Below are 23283 nucleotides of genomic sequence, written 5' to 3'. Positions count from 1 at the left end.
GTTGAATTTTTTTTTAAACATGGATATTTTTCTGAACTCGGTCAAAATAAAGTATTTTAATTTTAATCAATTCCTTTTACAATTTATTAAAACAGCTTTCTAAAACGCGAAATAACGTCTAAAGTCTAAAATTCGTTTTCTAACATTGCTTTTTTATAATGCAAAAGTGTGACGTCGCACCATCTGAACCCCCCCCCCCCTCTCCTCATCACACACCGTCACAAAATTACGGACCCCCCTCCCCCCTAAGAGTGTGACGTCATTTATGGACGACCCCTTAACCGCTGTGTTGTAATGGATGTAGTAAACAACTATGTAAATCTATGATTACTACTGGGCTAAGACAACATGACACTTGTCTTATTACTTATGGGGCCAAGGAGCATGGATCTCTTTTAAAGTTTAAAGAAAATTTAGACGGTCAATGATTTTTTTTTAAAATGTTGCCCCAATCCCCGACGAAATGCAGCAGACGAATCATTGACTGACCCTGCCTGAGAAAGAAGAAGTCATGACTACCTTCTCTAGAACTTTCAGGAGAACGGGACTTTGGGTACGCCTACGCTGGAATCCATATCTTTAATATAACATAATATTACGCTGATGTGGGCATATAGGCCCTTACATAAATAGAATAATTGGTATACAAAGTTTCTTTCAGGTATCTTTCGGGGGTGAGGGGCTCTATGCTTGGAGGAAATATACCCCCTTCCCTGGGATGAAATAGGAAACAATAATTAATATATATAAAAATATCTTGTAACCAATGTCACTCCCCCACTACCCTGGAAATTTAAATGCGCTTACCCGAAATTTTGTTTGAAATATACTCCCCCCCCCCCCCCCCATGAGAAAATGTCCGAAAGAAATACTGTTGGTATTAGCACGCTGACATATAGCAGAAACATTGTCACAAAAATACAATTTTTTTACATTGTATGTGTATGTTAATTTAGGAGTAACGGAAACAAAAATACGTTTCATGAATATTATTAGGACCCAACTAGACCTTTGAAACGAGCCCCCCCCCCCCCCCCCCCCCAAAAAAAAAAAAAAAAAAAACAACAACAGACGACGGTAATGACAGGTTACCTGGGCAGGCAAGCAGACGATGGCTTGGTGTTGACGTAGTCTCGCCATAGCAACACCTCCATCATGAACCGCTGGGAAAAGCCTCCCCTGCAGCAGAAGGCGTCACCAACACTCATTGTGTCGCTGGACAAATGAACAGAAAAAAGGCGTCACCAACACTCATTGTGTCGCTGGACAAATGAACAGAAAAAAAAGGTGTCACCAACACTCATTGTGTTTCTGGACAAATGAACAGAAAAATAAGGCGTCACCAACACTCATTGTGTCGCTGGACAATTTAAAAAAAAAATGTTTTATAAACTTCATGTCACCAGAACTAAAGTCATCTCTTTAAAACAAAGAATCTATGCTTAATTGCAGACTCTATGTTTACAAATTCCTGTTGTAACTCAAAGGTGACCCCAATTTTTTTGCACATTCCTTATGTTTTTTTTCCTTCTAATATTTAAAAAACAAAAACAATCCCAGGTAAGTATTGTTTTGAGACCTGGACTGCTAGGTGAAGTAGAGTTTTTCCTGTAGGATTAGATTGTAAGTAAAATGCGCAGCTCCTTTGCTCTTCGCAGCATCGCTGCGGTACGCATTAGGGCTGAGTCGACTTACGAATGTCTGACTAGCAACTTGGTTTTGTGATATAGCGCTCAACTACGAGCAACTAAACCCGTCTATAAATCTACATGTACGGGCTCAGGAGGTCACGCCAATCACGTGACCATTTAGAATCAGCCATCATGAGCTCGGCGCCAGACCCTCCGCCGCTGACGTCATCATCTCAGCCTGTCTATCCGACAAATCCCTTCAGTATCAGCAAAAATCAATCGACAATCGATTCTTCGATGTTACTGTCATCCGTGTATCGATTTGACGTTGGCTTTATTTTGGCTTGCGTTTATTATTGTGTTCTTGTAATGTCTTGTATTTATGTCAGTGGATGGAAACTATGGTAGGAAGTTATAAGATACAAAATGAACATTGTATTAGCTATTATGTTAGTTGCCTACACCTAACTTTCTTGTATCGCAGTCTCGACCAATCTCCATGCCTACCGTTAGATTCTGTGTACATATTTGTGTACATCTATTAGTAGATCTTTACCTAGCCAGCAGAAGCTAACAGACTCTAATGAATTATTTCTTCTGATTCCCTCAAATCTACTCTGTATCGTCTAGTTTTTATTCTATAGGCACCGCAAACAATACGCCACACTAATATTCTACTGTTGATAGGGGGCGAGTCCCTAAATACAAATGAACTTACAATGTATACGCACGTATTTTATCAGTGAAACCACACTTTTTCCTCGCCTTCACAGACCAAACATGGTTCACATCCGTTTTACTACGGTGTCTCAGGGGACGTGTGCAAATTAATATATCCAATCAACATTAGCCATATGCGTGCAAATTATTTTCTCCAATCAACATTGGGCATATGTGTGCAAATTTTCTCCAATCGACTTTAGCAAATTATGAATTACGAGAAAAATGGCCCGTTGAGGAAGGGTACAACGGGCGCTAGGCTGATAGTGCTGTCTCTTTTCTCTAAACTAAAACCAACCCACCCCCCCCACACACCACCCCCCACCCCCCCACCCCCACACACCACCCCCACACACACCATCCCCCCCACACACCGCCCCCCGTCCCCACCCCACCCCCCAACCCCCCCCCACAAAAAAAAACATGTCTACCGTCCCATTCAACGAAATATAATTATATACTTTTTCCAGTGTCCGCCCCCTCCCAGAAAATTCTACCCCCGCCCCCGAAAATTTCAAGTACCCCCACCCCTCTCCGGGGAGGAAAAAGTCTGAAAGAAACACTGGTGTCGCGCTTAGCCACTACCCGAAGAATTGCATTAAAGAAATTGCAAGAAAACCACTTTTTAGATTAGACACATTAATTAGGCGGTAATTTTATTATAGAGTATCGATGAAGAAATTTCTTTTGAGTTAGGGGTGGGGGGGGGGGGGGGGCTCAGACGTTCTTACGCGGGGGTGGGGCTTCGCCCCTACCCGAAGAATTGTATGAAAGAAACTCTTCACGCAAACCACTTAGATAAGACAAAATTTCCTTTTTATTCAATGTTTACTCTCCGGTTTGAGATTATTTTCTACTCTGTGCTAAATGTGTCGACGTCATACTTCGTTTTTCGAAATACTATGCATGTTTTAATTTCCTTGTGTTTTCTCTAGAGCGTTCTTGTCTGACAGAGCGTGTTTGTCAGACAGAGCGTTCTTGTCAGACAGACAGCGAAACTATTAGTATTAATACTACTGTACAACTGTTCGCGATTACGTTATATCTTCTAATCAACACAGTGGACACTTGCTCAGACCCAAGTGAAATCAGATTGACATGTTCATCTGTATGGAAGCATACATGTGTGTTGGGTCCTTGGAAAGCTGTAAATAGTTAAGAAAACTATAAATAGTTGAGAAAACTTTAAATATTTAAGAAAACCATATACCAGCCAATCGGCGCCTATGTAGCCTAATACTTGCTGGTAAAGATCCAACGGGAGTTGGTGTTTCAAATAATTCCGGATCTTCTCACTTTTATGTTTATTTTCAAAAGATATAGGAAATAGTTTTAAATTCGATTTTAATACATTGTTAACTAGACATTAAAATAATTTGTACTCGTTAACGACAGCACTCTAGTTGATGTTGCATTTAGAATTTTAACAAAAAGTTTTTGACCAAAGAATAAAAGGGTAGGAATTTTTCATGAAAAGTGCATTTACCGCATCTGTCTGCAGATACGACCAGTGGCGTAGCGAGGTCGGGTGTCACCCTGTGCGGCTCTTAATGCTTAAAGGTGTCACCCCCCCCCCCCCACAGAGGCGTAGCGACTCTTCCCAGGGACAAACTTTCAATTTTCGATTTGCACCCCCCCCCTCAAATTTTTCTCTATATATTTTACTATTTTCTGCCTTGGTGTCACCCGGTGCGGTCCGCAACCCCCTCGCTACGCCTCTGGATACGACCTATGTCTAATGGGTTCTACTGTACCCCAATGTCTGCTATGCAGGGCTAAAATCTGTTGACATTTTGCTCCAGGGGTCATTTGAATCCCCGGAATTGGGATGGGGGAGGGGATATAATAATGGTAAAAGGGGCAGTAGTTGTAACGAAGAAGATGCCTGAAAGAACAATGTTTTTTTACAAGAAAAAAAACATTTACTAAAATAATAACTAATTTTATAAAAAAATACTTCCACAGGAAAATAAGTTCTTTCTTTATTCGTTAAAATATTTATAATAATTTTTTGTTGTTTTTGTGATGGTATCTTCCTTTGTATGATCTGCTGGCTGGGACATTAATGATGGATCTCTGCTGGGCCAGGACATTGCTGATGGATATGACAAGGGTCTTCACGTCTTCCCCAGGCTGCTCGTCGTGCTGATCCTGCTCTTGGACAAGCCCCGCTTGACCGTGGAGGCTTTCTTGGTATACCTGGAGGCGAGTCGGTCCAGCTTAGGGTACATCCCATCCTTGTAGCGGGACGTGCGCCACAAACCTGCGCGGTAAGATGAACTCAGGTCAGAATCAAAACAATGGGAAGCAGAATCGTAGCTGGGGGAGGGTTGTACGACCCTTGGGGGGGGGGGGGGGGGGGGGGCAAACGGGGTAGAAATAATAAAAAAAAAAAGCTCATTTTGAGCTGTATCACTGCGTCATACACTGTCAAAGTAAAGAAAATATAGACTGTTGCTTGCCTTAAAGACTGTCGTAACAGTTTTTTACATCTTTAGTGGGACAGCAAAAATGAAATTTTGAGGGACAGTGACTGGAGAAGAGGGGGGGGGGGGGGCGCTTTTTTCCCCCACCCAATACTTAGGAATGGGTAGACACGCCTCTGAGGGGCAAGTATACTAACACTACCCACTGGATTTTATTTTCTGTAGGTATGTCAGATTTGAGTCTTTTGTTAAGAATATCTCCATACCTCTGTAATATTTAGAACTAACACAAAAGTAATACAGTGGACCAACACAGATAAACAATACACAGACATAAAGCAAATAACTCAGAAACAAAACAAAAAGAAATGATAATAAACATATCGAACACAAAGAACCAGTAGAGAGGACAACAACTTACCCAGCGCATCCAGAGGACAACAACTTACCCAACGCATCCAGAGGACAACAACTTACCCAACGCATCCAGAGGACAACAACTTACCCAACGCATCCAGAGGACAACAACTTACCCAGCGCATCCAGAGGACAACAACTTACCCAGCGCATCCAGGGGACAACAACTTACCCAGCGCATCCAGAGGACAACAACTTACCCAGCGCATCCAGAGGACAACAACTTACCCAGCGCATCCAGAGGACAACAACTTACCCAGCGCATCCAGAGGACAACAACTTACCCAGCGCATCCAGAGGACAACAACTTACCCAACACATCCAGAGGACAACAACTTACCCAGCGCATCCAGAGGACAACAACTTACCCAGCGCATCCAGAGGACAACAACTTACCCAGCGCATCCAGAGGACAACAACTTACCCAGCGCATCCAGAGGACAACAACTTACCCAGCGCATCCAGAGGACAACAACTTACCCAGCGCATCCAGAGGACAACAACTTACCCAGCGCATCCAGAGGACAACAACTTACCCAGCGCATCCAGAGGACAACAACTTACCCAGCGCATCCAGAGTACAACAACTTACCCAGCGCATCCAGAGGACAACAACTTACCCAACACATCCAGGGAACAACAACTTACCCAACGCATCCAGGGGACAACAACTTACCCAGCGCATCCAGAGGACAACAACTTACCCAACACATCCAGAGGACACCAACTTACCCAGCGCATCCAGAGGACAACAACTTACCCAACACATCCAGAGGACAACAACTTACACAGCGCATCCAGAGGACAACAACTTACACAGCGCATCCAGAGGACAACAACTTACACAGCGCATCCAGAGGACAACAACTTACCCAGGGGACAACAACTTACCCAACGCATCCAGGGGACAACAACTTACCCAGCGCATCCAGAGGACAACAACTTACCCAACACATCCAGAGGACACCAACTTACCCAACGCATCCAGAGGACAACAACTTACCCAGCGCATCCAGAGGACAACAACTTACCCAGCGCATCCAGAGGACAACAACTTACCCAGCGCATCCAGAGGACAACAACTTACCCAGCGCATCCAGGGGACAACAACTTACCCAGCGCATCCAGAGGACAACAACTTACCCAGCGCATCCAGAGGACAACAACTTACCCAGCGCATCCAGAGGACAACAACTTACCCAACACATCCAGAGGACAACAACTTACCCAGCGCATCCAGAGGACAACAACTTACCCAGCGCATCCAAAGGACAACAACTTACCCAGCGCATCCAGAGGACAACAACTTACCCAGCGCATCCAGAGGACAACAACTTACCCAGCGCATCCAGAGGACAACAACTTACCCAGTGCATCCAGAGGACAACAACTTACCCAGCGCATCAAGAGGACAACAACTTACCCAGCGCATCCAGAGGACAACAACTTACCCAACGCATCCAGAGGACAACAACTTACCCAGCGCATCCAGAGGACAACAACTTACCCAGCGCATCCAGAGGACAACAACTTACCCAGCGCATCCAGAGGACAACAACTTACCCAGCGCATCCAGAGGACAACAACTTACCCAGCGCATCCAAGTGTTTTCTGTGATCTGGTTCCGTGTTGTCTCTGTTGGCGAAGGGGCAGTAGAGTTTCCGTGGCTTGTCAGGTAAAGTTTCAGGCACTGGACACACCTGTAGCACTGTGTCTGGAGGGAGCGATGACTGCCTGCGGATGATATAGCAGGTACATCATGTATTATATTAGTGCTGCCTGCCTGGGGATGATATAGCAGGTACATCATGTATTATATTAGTGCTGGCTGCGTGGGGATGATATAGCAGGTACATCATGTATTATATTAGTGCTGCCTGCCTGCGGATGATATAGCAGGTACATCATGTATTATATTAGTGCTGCCTGCCTGCGGGTGATATAGCAGGTACAACATGTATTATATTAGTGCTGCCTGCCTGGGGATGATATAGCAGGTACATCATGTATTATATTAGTGCTGCCTGCCTGGGGATGATATAGCAGGTACATCATGTACTCTCTTGATTACAGATCTAGCCCTTTGCCCAATGTATAAAGGCACTAAATCTATTTCATATCACTGAATATTGAGATCAATACTAAAATACAGATCTCAGAAAATCTGTCAATAAAGATTAATGTAATGATTGGGAAATATACACACCCAACCCAGCTTGACAATAGCGCATTAATTTCTAAGATGAACTCACGATATTGATATGTAGGCGCATGACTTGAAGTATGTGTGATTTGGTTGCCTGACCTTGAGATATTTGTTTCCATTCATACGACCTTAACGATCCAAGTTAATTTATTGTTCTAAAACCCGTTATGACGTTTATTTAATTACTCGCAAAACCTTATCAGTGATTTAACATTACTGAGATATGGTATTCGGCACAGCAAACAAAACTAGAGCATGTTGCGTTGTTAAACGGCCTCTCAAACATAACATGCCCCCCCCCCCCCCCTCCTTCACCAACGAATAAAACGGTCACAGTATGGTGATTGATAAGCTACTACTTCAGTATAGAGTTGCCAATTGGAAAATAATTTCCAGTCAGAAGATTATTCATCTGTAAAATAGAGACACTGTAGAATATCTTATTTTAAAAATATCTTTTAAAAATAATATTTTTTTGAAAGAGGTTAAGAAATATGACATTCCATATTACGTGTCAACTATATTTACCATTTTTGAAACTCCAAAAGGCCCTCTTCTTTACACTCTGCAAATATACTGTTTGTGTTTGGCATTTTCAGAACATGGGGACACTGAAACACCAGAGAAATGGTTAATTCATGGTAAGCCTAATTTCAGGGGTAGAGTTAGGACTAGAATTATGGTCAGACCTTGGGATATTTATTATATCAATCTGGAATTGATGGGTAGACACATAATATGCATTTGTATAGATTTCAGATCAATTTATGAGTTCAAATAAATGCACGTGAATGTTATAAACTGGGGTGGGGGGGGGGGGAATGGGGTGAGGGGGAGGAGGTGGAGTTTATTTTATTTTACTGGCGGCAAGTCTCGGGAGACTGTATTGGTATTTATTCGGTGAAGTCTAAATATAACCGTCTCCGTCTAAGTAAATAACGATGACATCGGGTAAAGGGCACTACCATACTGTACCCTATTAATAAGTTAAATCGATTCTAATTTTAGGTATCGTGTTAAAACATCGGAGTGTAATCGAAATATTCATTTAATATCGAGATAACTTGTTAGCTGCAGAAAGGAAAGTCCAGCTATGGATGATATAAAAACTACTGTAAGAAAAATGAAAAACAAAATAGAATCTAAAAGCAACTGTTTATTTGCTATTAATTGCAGCAAATTTAAAAAAAAAATACCATCTGATAAAGAAAAAATATGAACTCATTAAAAATCGATACCTAAAACCTTTCAACTCTAGGCATAGATGTGTTGGCCAGTTTTAACGGCAAATTTTGAAGTTAGATCTAGATCTAGTATCAACGTGCATCTACGGAGGGAAAGGAGGTAAAAAACGAACCAACTTATTCGTGCGTTTTCTGATGGTGCTAAACAGTGCAGCTCAATACTATGTTTAGTTTAGAATAGGAAGGTATGAAAGAATGTTAAAATTTCTTTTACAACACAAAATAAAGCGATTACAACACTACCTCTGTACTTCGTGTACGAAAAAGTAATAAAAGAAGAGAGTAAAATAATTTCGCTTGAATAAATTACTACACTACTATGTACATAAGAATAAATAAAAGCGTGGTTCGTTATTTGTCGTATTTTAAAAATAGGAAAATTGTACGTAAAGCACTATTACTAAATAAATAATACAGAGGCGTCGCAAGACAGGGGCGGGGGTGGGGGGGTGATACCAAGAAAAAATAGCAAAATGTATAAAAGAAAAATACTGTTTGCCAGTTCAATTAATGATTAAATCGAGTTTAAACGTCTTTAATTACAAATTGACGATCCTGACGAATGGGAGGGGGTGACACCAACTGCAAAATTTACACCAAAAAAAGTTAGGTTCAAAATTTTCAATAACTGATCCGCCAATCAACGACCGAGGGGGGGGGGGGGGGGAGGTGACACCATATCTAATCATTTACAATGAAAACGTTGGCTTTTTTCCCCCTTGAATTAATATGTGTATTAAAAAAAGATATTCACAAAAATTCACGCCCTTTGGCATAATGGGAGGTGGTGGTGGAGACACGAATTGCTACTAAATATATTTATCCTTTATTTTTTTCATTTGGTTGGGGGTGACACCATTAGTAAAAGTTGAACCGTTACCTAGGACAACATTACAATTTCAACCAGCACAAAGCGCTCTATAAATTCCAAAATTCTTGACCCTCCCGAACACAGCCAGAGTTGTAAGCTCCTTGATTGGTTGGCATCGGTTGACGAGCGATTCGGTGACACATGTAGGTCATGGGCCTGTCACGAAATTATAAGTTATTTTTAGTCAGTGAGGTCAGTCAGTGGGTTCAGTTAATGAGGTCAGTCAGTGAGGTCAGTCAATAGGTCAGTCAGTCAGGTCAGTTAATGAGGTCAGTCAGTCAGGTCAGTCAGTGAGGTACGTTAATAAGGTCAGTCAGTGAGGTAAGTCAATAGGTCAGTCAGTCAGGTCAGTTAATGAGGTCAGTCAGTCAGGTCAGTCAGTGAGGTCAGTCAGTGAGGTCAGTCAGTGAAGTCATTCAATGACTTGTGTAGTACGACCAAGACCTTGACTCACTTGTTTGGCTTGCTGTTACACAACAGACCAGGCTGGGTCAGAGGTGGTTGTGCCATGGTGCTTGAGATACAGAAAATAGAAACCCATCAATAGACGAAAGCATCCATACAACAACTACATCAACCATCAAATAGACGGCAGCATCCATACAACAACTACATCAACCATCAAATAGACGACAGCATCCATACAACAACTACATCAACCATCAAATAGACGGCAGCATCCATACAACAACTACATCAACCATCAAATAGACGACAGCATCCATACAACAACTACATCAACCATCAAATAGACGGCAGCATCCATACAACAACTACATCAACCTCAAATAGACGACATCATCCATACAACATCAACCATCAATAGACGACAGCATACATACAACATCTACATCAACCATCAAATAGACGACAGCATACATACAACATCTACATCAACCATCAAATGTACGACAGCATCCATACAACAACTACATCAACCATCAAATAAACGACAGCATCCATACAACAACTACATCAACCATCAAATAAACGACAGCATCCATACAACAACTTCACCAACCATCAAATAAACGGCAGCATCCATACAACATCTACATCAACCATTAAATAGGCGGCAGCATCCATACAACAACTACATCAACTATCAAATAGACGACAGCATCCATACAACATCAACCATCAAAGAGACGGCAGCATCCATACAACAACTACATCATTTAGCCATATGCTATACACAGCATCCATACAACAGGTAAATCTAAGCTAAGTCATCTAGCCATATGCTATCAAGTATGGTTGATCAAGTTGATTAAAATATTAAAGGCTCCTCATAAATGTAAAGTAAGTAACAGGCATGGATTTTAAAATAGCAAACAATCTCTAAAACCCTGAAGCAATGAAGTAATCACCTGAGAACAGATACATATCGGCCAAAATAAGGGCATAATTTAAAGGTGCCAAACACTAAAAAGGCAGAAACCTAGGTGTTCAATAAATCTTTGCTTACAACGTTCAACTATTAAAATAGTTAAGCACATACCTAATTAATAAATAACGTTAATTCAAATGAGTAAACAGAGTAAACAGACCCCCCCCCAAACAAAATAGAATTTCTATAGAAAATATATACTTTTATCTGTGTCCCGTACCCCCCCCCCCCCGAAATTTTAGTCCCCCCCCCCCCCCCTTCCGGAGAAAAAATCTAGAAGAAACACTGCCAATACCCCAAACTCCTTCCCCATCTCATCTATTAATAGCGCAGTAAAACAATGCTATCAGTAAATATTGGAATGTAAAGCCGTAGCTTCATCACTACTTCCCCGCGAGGTTCCGACCAGTCCAGATTTACTTGAAGTATCGTTGACATATCTGCTGCAGAACATGAGGTTGTTGGAAAACACACACAGCACGCCAATACTAACTCATGTATCTAAGCTTTTGTGACAACACTTGAGTTGTCACAGTATACTTACACGGATAGATATAGCAGATAATGGAATACAAGGCATGAAGGGGATTATATCAAGAAATGTTGGAAAGAAACTTAAGAAACCTTGAACCATTCAAGAAACATCACAGCACAATTACACATGATTGAGGTAAGTTAAAAGATTAGTGTTAGTTGGGATACCATATAACAAAACAACACAACACAGTTATATATATTTGCGTTAGTTAATGTTTACAGGCGTTAAGAGTTAAATGTTAGTTGGGATACCATAAAAAAAAAACACAACAGTACAGTTACACGTTTGCGTTAAGTTAATGTTGACAGGCGTTAAGTTAATGTTGACAGGCGTTAAGTTAATGTTGACAGGCGTTAAGTTAATGTTGACAGGCGTTAAGTAAATGTTGACAGGCGTTAAGTTAATGTTGACAGGCGTTAAGTTAATGTTGACAGGCGTTAAGTTAATGTTGACCGGCGTTAAAAGTTAAGTGTTAGTTGGGATACCGTATAAAAAACATCATATTACAGTTACACGTTTGCGTTAAGTTAATGTTGACAGGCGTTAAGTTAACTGTTGACAGGCGTTAAGTTAATGTTGACAGGCGTTACAAGTTAACTGTTGCTACCATATCAACTCGTAAGGACGCCGCTTGCCATCCACACAAAGCCTTCGACGTTTGCTAGAAAGGAAAAAGAAATACACGCACACATACTCCAGTGGCAATTTAGAATCGCGTGTTAATACGGATAACACAAAGAGCAAAGACAACCATTTAGCTAAATGATACCAGAAAAGATTTTCTTAATATAGTGCGTCTACATTTAAAAAAAATATGAATTTTGTTTATTTCACTCAGATTTTTTTTTTCTGTTTTTAAAACTCAAATCTTGACTATGTTTTCAAAACATGAGCGTTTTTAAAGTAATATTCGCTCAAGATAAACCCATGATAACATGCACTAAACACATTATTAACACATAACAAATATAGTTACAAAGGGTAAACATAAATAAAAATAATAATTATAGAATAAACAATAACAAACAAGAATAAGCACTTGATTAAAACTAGGACGTACAAAATTACGATATAAGAGAAACATGGCTTACTTTGGGACTTCGGCCACGCATTCTTGGTCTTCAATGTGACCTCGACCTTTACGCTTGTAGCAGTGGGCGTGGACGTGGTAGAAACGGAAGCAGTCGGAGTCTTCCGAGTCCATGCCGGCAGGCGGCAGGAGGTGGGCGACTTTCTGCATAGGGCCTCTCTCATCCAAGCTGTGAGGAGAAACATGGTTCTCTTGGGTTTGTACGAGCTTGTACATACCAATTAAGGTAATGCAGACTTAAAATCTAATCATGTGATATTTGAGCCGAGTGATTGCCGAGTAAAAGGTCGTTTTATGACTTCACGTAATGGTAACTTTTTTCCTCGTCACAACTCGCCATAGTACATCAGGACACACCGCAACAACAAAAATTCTCTAAAATGTGACAAAAACTTTGTTCACATATCGTGACACGTTACACCCATCTGTTGTGCCCCATTGCGAAACATTTAGTTCCCTTAAAGTCAAGCAGATTAATCAGATTTATTAGAACTTTTCACTACTGTGTGAAGAGAAACAAATGTCCTAGCTGAACTAAAAGTAAAACGGATCAAATGTTCCATGTGAATTCCCTATCCTCTTAGAGGAAATATAGCATTGGTGACATACCAGCATATTTATCAAAGTATAAAACATCTTAAGTTCGTTATACTACAAGTAAAAACTAGAAGATTTGTCTAAAAATGTCCGTTATACTATGAGTAAAAACCAGAACGTTTGTCTACAAGAGGGTCTAGACACTTTCCTAAAACTGCGTGTAAAAACAGAAAGTTTGTCTACAAGAGGGTCTAGAAACTTTCCTAAAGCTGTGTGTAAAAACAGAAAGTTTGTCTACAAGAGGGTCTAAACACTTTCCTACAGTGTTTCTTCCAGACTTTTTTCTCCGGGGGGGGGGGGGGGGGCACTTGAAATTTTCGGGGGGGCGGTAGACTTTCTTCGGGGGGGCGGACACTGTTAAAAGTATATATTTTCTCTATAAATTATATAAATTTCATTTCGTTCGGGGGGGGGGGGGGGGGCGGTAAAAAATTTTCGGGGGGGGGGGGGGGGCTTTGCCCCCCCCCCCCCCCCGAAGAGATGCCTGGAAGAAACTCTGCTTTCCTAAAGCTGCGTGTAAAAACAGAAAGTTTGTCTACAAGAGGGTCTAGAAACTTTCCTTATATTTCGAGTAGATACCAGAAAGTTTGAACCAAAGACGGTCTAGCAACTTACTTGTCCCTTGTCTTGCAGACTATCTTAGGCCTGAGGTTACAGCGGACTGGCTCCGCCTCCTTCTTGGGGTTCTTGCAGGGCGGGGGATGGACGACGTTAAACCGAAAGACATCGGAGTCCTGGGTTTCAATCCCGGCGGGGGGAAGACGGTGGGCCATGGCTCAGGTGCACTCGTCTGGCAGCAGTGGTTCCAGGCAGTGGTTCCAGGCAGTGGTTCCAGACAGTGGTTCCAGGCAGTGGTTCCAGGCAGTGGTTCCAGGCAGTGGTTGATCTCTTTCTGACAACGATGGTACTGTCTCTTATCTTCTGGTTTCCTAGACAACGATGGCACTATGTCTTGTTTCTTGTATTTCCTGACAACGATGGTACTATGTCTTCACTTATTCCTTCCGACTGAAAACGATGTTATTGTTTTCTTAAACTAAGCCTGCAGATCTAAGCTGTGCAAAAAAAAAAAAAATAAATAAATAAATAACAAAAAAAATTAAAACATTCTTGAGCTTCTTGGAAAACAACGAAATACGTTTGAAATACTAGTAATGTATTTTTAAAGCGATTCTTTAACTTACATTCTTAAGTTTATATGTTAGTGAGAGGTATTTTATACATACTATTGTGCTAACTATACACAAATAAGCATATTATAAACGTATTATTTTTTATGGTATTATATCCTAATCTAACACTAATCATGGACATAATCCTTGACCAAACACTAGCAACTAAATCGGTACATACATTGCCTGTCACCATAAAGGTAAACAGTACAAACATGACAAAAAGCTAAGGACACTATAACAGTGCGGGGTACCTAACACTGGCCCTGTCATACACACACTGGATGTAGGTCTTGGTCATAAAACTGTAAGGTTTAGGGTTAGCCCTAGCCCTAACACTGACCCTAACACTGATCCCATCATACACACACTGGATGTAGGACTTGGTCATAAAACTGTAAGGTTTAGGGTTAGCCCTAGCCCTAACCAGTGCCGGCGCCCTATGGATAGCGCCCTAGGCGACCGCCTAGTTCGCCGTATAGGTAGTGGAGGCCCTGACCCTAACACTTACACTGACCCTGTCATACACACACTGGATGTAGGACTTTGTCATAAAACTGTAAGGGCTAGATTTAGCTAGGATGACCAAGTCAGACATCACTCATACATGCGGTTTATTTATTCAAAGTTTAGTTTAGTGTAAAACATTAGATAACAAACGTCTGTTACAGTACTGATCAAGTTTCTTGTGTTTACAAAAAAGTAAATACAACAATCCTATATGAAGTTGTTATTTATAATTTTATAGATCTAGTATAGTTTTCTATTTATAATTAGTTAAATTAATTTAGATGTAGATAGGTGTAGTTTACTAGTCTCTAGCCTGTCTAGGCCTCTAGGTTTTGTCTTGCAAGCTTAAAGGACATTTATAATTTGCTTTAAAACAAAGCTACTACTCGCTCTTTATTTAATTTATACATTTGCAATTAACTTAAGTAGTAATTAATTTTAAATAAACTATCCTATATATGACTTGACGGAGAACGTACGAATTCTCGTCTTTGAGTTAAGGTCGGTCTGCACTGCTTGGAGCCCCGATAAATGTGGAGCGCACGAACAGGAAAACCATGTTGCCTTATTTAGATCCGGTTCATTGTGGTGCAGCGGAAATTTCCCGTGTTGCTAGACTTGGTAGAAATTATTAAATTTATAAACACCACAGATAAACAAAACAATTTGAAACGTTAAAATCAACAGAACAGAAATACCTGGTGGTATATTTCTTTCTGAAATGTTAAAAAGAAAATATTTTGCAATTTCGGTATTTCAAATGAACAGTCACACCAAAACTAAAACAGCGACTTCAATCGGCGAGATTTTCCTCTTCTATTCTGTCCACTACCGGACGAGGGGTGACTCTTTGGTCAGGCCCCACCCCGGGTCCATGACCCCTCCAGTCGACGAAAACAATGTCCAGCTAACTGGCCCAGAATATACCGGTGTCACCACCCTTGTACTTGTGTGTGTGTGTGTGTGTGTGTGTGTGTGTGTGTGTGTGGCAGCTATTGGTGGCAATGAAAATGGAAAGGGGGCCGGGGGGGGGGGGGAAATAAAAACAGTTTTGATCTATTTGTATATGAATCAGGCCCATATAAGGAGGGGTTAGTCTTTTGCAGATCAACTCGCCTCCACCTGTCCACGTCACATAAAGAGTTCGGGGGTCGGGGTGGGGAAGGGGGGGGGGGAGTCGGGAGCTTTAAGCACTATGACCCAGTTGGCTCTAGATATACAAGCATGTTGTGAGCCCCCGAGTGTTTAAATCAAAGTCTGCCAGACCTATGTCTCCTACACTTTTACATGCTTTGTTTTCATTTAGTTTTATGAGACGCGGGTACCAATGACAAAATGTGAGGGGTGTTTGGTGAGTCGAATACATGTGAGGGGTGCTTGTTGAGTGAATACATGTGAGGGGTGTTTGGTGAGTCGAATACATGTGAGGGGTGTTTGGTGAGTCGAATACATGTCAGGGGTGCTTGTTGAGTCGAATACATGTCAGGGGTGCTAGTCGAATACATGTGAGGGGTGCATGTTGAGTCGAATACATGTGAGGGGTGCTTGTTGAGTCAAATACATGTGAGGGGTGCTTGTTGAGTCAAATACATTTGAGGGGTGCTTGTTGAGTCGAATACATGTGAGGGGTGCTTGTTGAGTCGAATACATGTGAGGGGTGCTTGTTGAGTCGAATACATGTGAGGGGTGCTTGGTGAGTCGAATACATGTGAGGGGTGCTTGTTGAGTCGAATACATGTGAGGGGTGCTTGTTGAGTCGAATACATGTGAGGGGTGCTTGTTGAGTCGAATACATGTGGAGGTTGCTTGTTGAGTCGAATACATGTGGGGGGTGCTTGTTGAGTCGAATACATGTGAGGTGTGCTTGTTGAGACGGGTGCTTGTTGAGTCGAATACATGTGAGGGGTGCTTGTTGAGTGAATACATGTGAGGTGTGCTTGTTGAGACGGGTGCTTGTTGAGTCGAATACATGTGAGGGGTGCTTGTTGAGTGAATACATGTGAGGTGTGCTTGTTGATACGGGTGCTTGTTGAGTCGAATACATGTGAGGGGTGCTTGTTGAGTGAATACATGTGAGGTGTGCTTGTTGAGACGGGTGCTTGTTGAGTCGAATACATGTGAGGGGTGCTTGTTGAGTGGAATACATGTGAGGTGTGCTTGTTGAGTGGAATACATGTGAGGTGTGCTTGTTGAGTGGAATACATGTGAGGGGTGCTTGTTGAGTCGAATACATGTGAGGGGTGTTTGGTGAGTCGAATACATGTGAGGGGTGTTTGGTGAGTCGAATACATGTGAGGGGTGCTTGTTGAGTCGAATACATGTGAGGGGTGCTTGTCGAATACATGTGAGGGGTGCTTGTTGAGTCGAATACATGTGAGGGGTGCTTGTTGAGTCGAATACATGTGAGGTGTGCTTGTTGAGTCGAATACATGTGAGGGGTGCTTGTTGAGTCGGGTGCATGTTGAGTTGAATACATGTGAGGGGTGCTTGTTGAGTCGGGTGCATGTTGAGTTGAATACATGTGAGGGGTGCTTGTTGAGTCGGGTGCATGTTGAGTTGAATACATGTGAGGGGTGCTTGTTGAGTCGAATACACAACTGTCTGCGATGTAGGGGTTGTTGCGGACACATTACTAGCGAAGAAGAAAAATTAGTCGTAGAAACCTTTATGATGCGCCGTGGCCTAGCGGTAGAGCACCAGGCTGCTAACCCAAAAGTCTCAAGTTCGAATACGGGGTCAAGTCAGTAGAACGTTCCTGAGTCCACTCAGCTCTAATGGGTACCGAACTCACGTAAGGGAAAGTAAAGGCGGCTGGGTATAGTGTTGACCGCAATCTCCCTACATATGTCGAGTCACAGAAACAGGTGAACTCTACTTCCCTTGCCCCATGGACCGTTATGTTCGAACAGGGAACTTTTTTAGAAATCTTTAACAAACACTTATTGTAAAAATAGATTTCGATAAAAATCTTGAAACGAATCGCATTAATTGTTGGTTAAGCTCACGATTCATTGAATTTATTCTCATGTTTTTGGACTACAAGTTTAACAATTTAGCGTGTAAACAGTATAATACAGATTCTCTCAACCATTCAGAGTAACATTTATAATAATTTATATACACACCATCGGATAAACATATTCGTGAACTTTACTCCGTTTAATCTACTTCTAGTTTTGAAACTCCCGTAGGAGGAAATGATGTCAACCATCACTGGGCGATTCAAAATGGCATAAATAACTACCACTAGTGACACTTTGGTAGTTTCGTAAGTTTTTTGAAGAATTTGTCCATCAGAACCATCTAAAAAAATGTCCATAGCTGGCAAAAGATATTTTCCTGAGTACTACACAGACGATCCGCTACCATCAGACATTCTCCTGCAGTCAGTTAGGTACGGCGGATAAGACTTAGAATTAGATTCTAGTTCAACCTGCAGCCATTTTACTAGAGTGTACGTCATTACTTCTTTCTGCAGTCATTTATTTAGGAATTTAGGCTATACTTTCTGTTTTCATGTATGTTTGCTATACTTTCTGTTGTCCTTTATGTAGGCTATACTTTCTATTGTCATTAAGCCTTGGTAAAGTGTAAAAAAATGTTTGGTGTATTCTTAAAAAACAAAAACAAACAACGGAAATATAATAACGTAGCGTGTTGAATCTTGTTTACAGTCAGCGAGGTCGAGTGTCACCCACCCGGTGCGGCACTTATTGGTCAAACTTTCAATTTTCCATTTGCACCCCCCCCCCCTCAAACTATCGATATCGATTTGCACCCCCCTCAAATTTTTCTCTATATATTTTACTATTTTTTGCCTTGGTGTCACCCCCCTAAATGGTGTCACCCGGTGCGATCCGAACCCCCCCCCCGCCCCTCCCCCCCTCGCTACGCCTCTGTTTACAGTACAGCTGTTATGGTTACAGTTAGGAAGAGACTAGACATCAATAAAATGATGAAATATAGGCAACCGAAACTACTTAGTATCGCTAATACTAACAAAATTGAATACACCACATCTTAAAGAGATGTATAGAGCCAAGGTCGAGTGTACAGAAACCTTCCTGAGTAAAGTTCTCTTTCAGACTCGAAGGTCCTTGGCTCAGATGAAGTAGAGGTCATTAGTTTCTCTGAACTCGGCGTATTATGGGATGGTGTAATCATTTCTTTGTGACCTAGGGGTCGTCAGATAGACATGACCACTAGGGACAGATACAGATACATAGACCAGCTGTAACAGATACCTAGACGAGCTGTAACAGATACATAGACCAGCTGTAACAGATACATAGACCAGCTGTAACAGATACATAGACCAGCTGTAACAGATACATAGACGAGCTGTAACAGATACCTAGACGAGCTGTAACAGATACATAGACCAGCTGTAACAGATACATAGACCAGCTGTAACAGATACATAGACCAGCTGTAACAGATACATAGACCAGCTGTAACAGATACATAGACCAGCTGTAACAGATACATAGACGAGCTGTAACAGATACATAGACCAGCTGTAACAGATACATAGACCAGCTGTAACAGATACCTAGACGAGCTGTAAAAGAGCACCTTGACCTCTGGTAACATTGTTGTCGTCCATCTCACAGACCTGATGCACCTTTCGAGGTGACGAGGATTCGGCCAGTGACGTCATATCTAGAGCCCAACATCATCCAAGTCCAGCAGAGCTCACGGTTTCCTGTCACCATCATCTCAGGGTCTCTGGACTTCTGCTCACTTAGACATAGGGCATTCTAGACAGGGCACGAGACACAGGGCACTAGACACAGGGCACTAGACACAGGGGACTAGACCTAGAACATTCTAGACATAAGGCACTAGACATAAGGGCACTAGATACAGGGCACTAGATACAGGGCATTAGACATAGGGCACTAGACACAGGGCATTAGACACAGGGCACTAGACCTAGAGCATTCTAGACACAAGGCAGTAGACATAGGGCACTAGACGCAGGGCACTAGATACAGGGCACTAGGCGTAGTACACTAGAAACAGGAGACACAACACACTAGACTTAACACACTAGAAACACCACACTAGACTTAGTACACTAGAAACAACACACTAGACTTAGCACACTAGAAACAAGAGATACAACACAACACACTAGACACAACACACAAATTAGATACAATAATCTAGATACAACACACTAGACACAGCACGCTAGTTTTGTTTTTAGATTTACACACATACAACTTGGTCTATACAAGGAGAATGACTCAATATATACCACCTAGACTAAAATTCGAGCCTCTCTTCTTTAATCCTATACATCACTATCAAAGAGGGATTCTCGTTGGAGAAAATTACCCGAAAGTTATTAAACAGAACTCTCAAGAGAATCTACATTTCGGGTATTTAGCAATACATTTTCACACTCCACTCATAATTAGTGTTGTTGTCATTATTAAAAACAAACAATAGTTAATTAAATATTTTTAGTTCAATAGAACAAAGGGGCTTAATAATAAAATAAAATTAAGATCGGCTTTACCAACCCCTAAATCACCACTCCCCATATCAACACGGTGCCAACTTCCTACCCCCTACACACCCCATATCAACAATGTGACAGCTCCCTACCCTTTACACCCCCGCCCCCATATCAACACGGTGCAAACTTCCAACACGAGCACCCCTACTTCTCCCCCCCCCCCAATATCATCATGGTACCACCTCCCTGTTCCAGCCACTGTAAGGGACGTGAAGACACCGACATGTTCGAGCACCCCTACTTCTCCCCCACCCCTACTTCTCCCCCACCCCCACCCCTACTTCTCCCCCCATCCCTACTTCTCCCCTCACCCCTACTCCCCCACCCCTACTTCTCCCCCCCTACTTCTCCCCCACCCCTACTTCTCCCCCCCTACTTCTCCCCCACCCCTACTTCCCCCACCCCTACTTCTCTCCCCACCCCTACTTCTCCCCCCACCCCTACTTCTCTCCCCACCCCTACTTCCCCCACCCCTACTTCTCTCCCAACCCCTACTTCTCCCCCCCCTACTTCTCCCCCACACCTACTTCTCCCCCACACCTACTTCTCTCCCCACCCCTACTTCTCCTCCACCCCTACTTCTCCCCCCACCCCTACTTCTCCCCCCACCCATACTTCTCCCCCCACCCCTACTTCTCCCCCACCCCTACTTCCCCCACCCCTACTTCCCCCACCCCTACTTCTCTCCCCACCCCTACTTCTCCCCCCACCCCTACTTCTCCCCCTCCACCCCTACTTCTCTCCCCACCCCTACTTCCCCCACCCCTACTTCTCTCCCCACCCCTACTTCTCCCCTCACCCCTACTCCCCCCACCCCTACTTCCCCCACCCCTACTTCTCCCCCCCACCCCCATATCATGGTACCACCTCCCTGTTCCAGCCACTGTAAAAGACGTGAAGACACCGACATGTTTGAGCACCCCTACTTCTCCCCCCACCCCTACTCCCCCCACCCCCGTATCATCATGGTACCACCTCCCTGTTCCAGCCACTGTAAAAGACGTGAAGACACCGACATGTTTGAGCACCCCTACTTCTCCCCCCACCCCTACTTCTCCCCCCCACCCCCCTACCCCCACCCCCATATCATCATGGTGCCACCTCCCTGTTCCAGCCACTGTAAAAGACGTGAAGACACCGACATGTTTGAGCACCCCTACTTCTCCCCCAACTACCTTCAGATGCCGTCCAACTACAGCTCAGGCCCATCCTACTGGCTGGACACCCGCCGTACCAAGGACGAGCTATGTAAGAGATTTTTTTTCAAGTTATGTAAGAAATTTTTTTCAAGCAATGTAAGAGAAAAAAATTCAAGCTATGTAAGAGATTTTTTTCAAGCTATGTAAGAGAAAAAAATTCAAGCTATGTAAGAGATTTTTTTCAAGCTATGTAAGAATTTTTTTTCAAGCTATGTAAGAGGAAAAAATTCAAGCTATGTAAGAGATTTTTTTCAAGTTATGTACGAAATTTTTTTCAAGCTATGTAAGAGAAAAAAATTCAAGCTATGTAAGAGATTTTTTTCAAGCTATGTAAGAAATTTTTTTCAAGCTATGTAAGAGATTTTTTTTCAAGTTATGTAAGAGAATTTATTCAAGTTATGCAAGAGAATTATATATATATATATATATATATATATATATATATATATATATATATATATATATATATATATATATATATATATGGAGTAATGGGGCTAATAGCCTGATGCTCTATCGAGTAATGAGGCTAATAGCCTGATGCTCTATCGAGTAATGGGGCTAATAGCCTGATGTTCTATCCCCAGCGCGATGGGCTAACGATGGTATCCGGCACGACCGAGCGTTCGGCGAGTGGCACAACGTCTTTGGAACCCGCTACTTCTACGGCGATACCAGGCGCCTCTGAAAAGCTGCTTAGCTGCGCGGAGACATGAACAATATTTTGATCTGGCCACTAACTTTGCCCACACCAACGTGAACAAACGGCTAGATATTTCCACGCTAAAACACGCAGTCCAGTCTACAGGCATAGGGAGATACGGGGATCCATTAGTACATTTAAACGCGTATTTTTTTTTTTTACTAGTACTAGTATAGTTGCTGAAAATTAATTAAACATAGGTCTAGATGTGGTTATAAAAAACAAACATTATTCTTTCGCCAATACATCTATAAAAACACGCAGTAAAAGATAAAATATTGGAACACTACTTCTGCGTTTTCTATCTCTTATGTTTGTCCGTGTGCCGTCATCGTACATTGTGTGTTTTGTTATGAAATATATAATATGTACACAGGTGGTAGTTTGAAGGCCAGGTAATAGATAGATAGATAAATAGATAGCCTATGTTCAATTAATGCACTTAAAAAATAACGTTTCTGTAGTTACAAAAAAAAAACAACAGTAAGTGTTAGGGATGGGGGTGGAGGGGTTTATATTTTTAAAAAAATGGGATTAGTTTTGCATCGTTTGAAGTGGTAAGTTGGTAGGGAAGGGTCACAATTTCACATTTTTATATGTGCTAGGGAATGGTCAACATGTCACATTTTTATATGTGCTAGTGGAATGGTCAACATGTCACATTTTTATATGTGCTAGGGAATGGTCAACATGTCAAATTTTATATTTTTAAAAAAATGGGATTAGTTTTGCATCGTTTGAAGTGGTAAGTTGGTAGGGAAGGGTCACAATTTCACATTTTTATATGTGCTAGGGAATGGTCAACATGTCACATTTTTATATGTGCTAGTGGAATGGTCAACATGTCACATTTTTATATGTGCTAGGGAATGGTCAACATGTCAAATTTTTATATGTGCTAGGGAATGGTCAACATGTCACATTTTTATATGTGCTAGTGGAATGGTCAACATGTCACATTTTTATATGTGCTAGTGGAATGGTCAACATGTCACATTTTTATATGTGCTAGTGGAATGGTCAACATGTCAAATTTTTATAT

The 23283-nt window shown here is 42.0% G+C and overlaps 3 protein-coding genes across 5 annotated transcripts; 2 read left to right on the top strand and 1 right to left on the bottom strand.

The window, feature by feature from the left end:
* Window positions 1–1632: 1632 nt before the first annotated feature.
* LOC131935174 (mucin-12-like) lies at window positions 1633–6873 on the top strand. Its single transcript, XM_059291543.1, has 3 exons — window positions 1633–1668; window positions 4440–4556; window positions 5203–6873. The coding sequence occupies exons 1-3, from the start codon at window positions 1633–1635 to the stop codon at window positions 6871–6873; spliced, it is 1824 nt and encodes a 607-aa protein (XP_059147526.1).
* LOC131935139 (uncharacterized) lies at window positions 4320–15350 on the bottom strand. Of its 2 annotated transcripts, XM_059291486.1 has the most exons (9): window positions 15292–15350; window positions 13746–14185; window positions 12535–12702; window positions 12051–12104; window positions 9970–10029; window positions 9525–9671; window positions 7929–8011; window positions 6786–6928; window positions 4320–4614 (listed from the first exon to the last, which is right to left on the bottom strand). In XM_059291486.1, the coding sequence occupies exons 2-6, from the start codon at window positions 13901–13903 to the stop codon at window positions 9563–9565; spliced, it is 549 nt and encodes a 182-aa protein (XP_059147469.1). In that variant the 5' UTR covers window positions 13904–14185; window positions 15292–15350; the 3' UTR covers window positions 4320–4614; window positions 6786–6928; window positions 7929–8011; window positions 9525–9562. The 2 variants fall into 2 exon arrangements, with proteins under 2 accessions (XP_059147469.1, XP_059147470.1); XM_059291487.1 differs by lacking the exon at window positions 12051–12104.
* A 2650-nt stretch (window positions 15351–18000) lies between these two features.
* Window positions 18001–22524, top strand: LOC131935162 (uncharacterized). Of its 2 annotated transcripts, XM_059291529.1 has the most exons (4): window positions 18001–18206; window positions 19426–19536; window positions 21454–21587; window positions 22126–22524. In XM_059291529.1, the coding sequence occupies exons 1-4, from the start codon at window positions 18124–18126 to the stop codon at window positions 22224–22226; spliced, it is 429 nt and encodes a 142-aa protein (XP_059147512.1). In that variant the 5' UTR covers window positions 18001–18123; the 3' UTR covers window positions 22227–22524. The 2 variants fall into 2 exon arrangements, with proteins under 2 accessions (XP_059147512.1, XP_059147513.1); XM_059291530.1 differs by lacking the exons at window positions 18001–18206; window positions 19426–19536 and adding an exon at window positions 19882–20199.
* The last annotated feature ends 759 nt before the right edge of the window (window positions 22525–23283 follow it).

This window comes from Physella acuta, unplaced genomic scaffold (assembly GCF_028476545.2).
Source record: "Physella acuta isolate Inbredline_101_S28 unplaced genomic scaffold, ASM2847654v3 ptg000133l, whole genome shotgun sequence".
Classification (NCBI taxonomy): Eukaryota; Metazoa; Mollusca; class Gastropoda; family Physidae; genus Physella; species Physella acuta.
The sequence above is the reverse complement of the archived record's forward strand: the minus strand, read 5'-3'. Positions and strand labels throughout refer to the sequence as shown.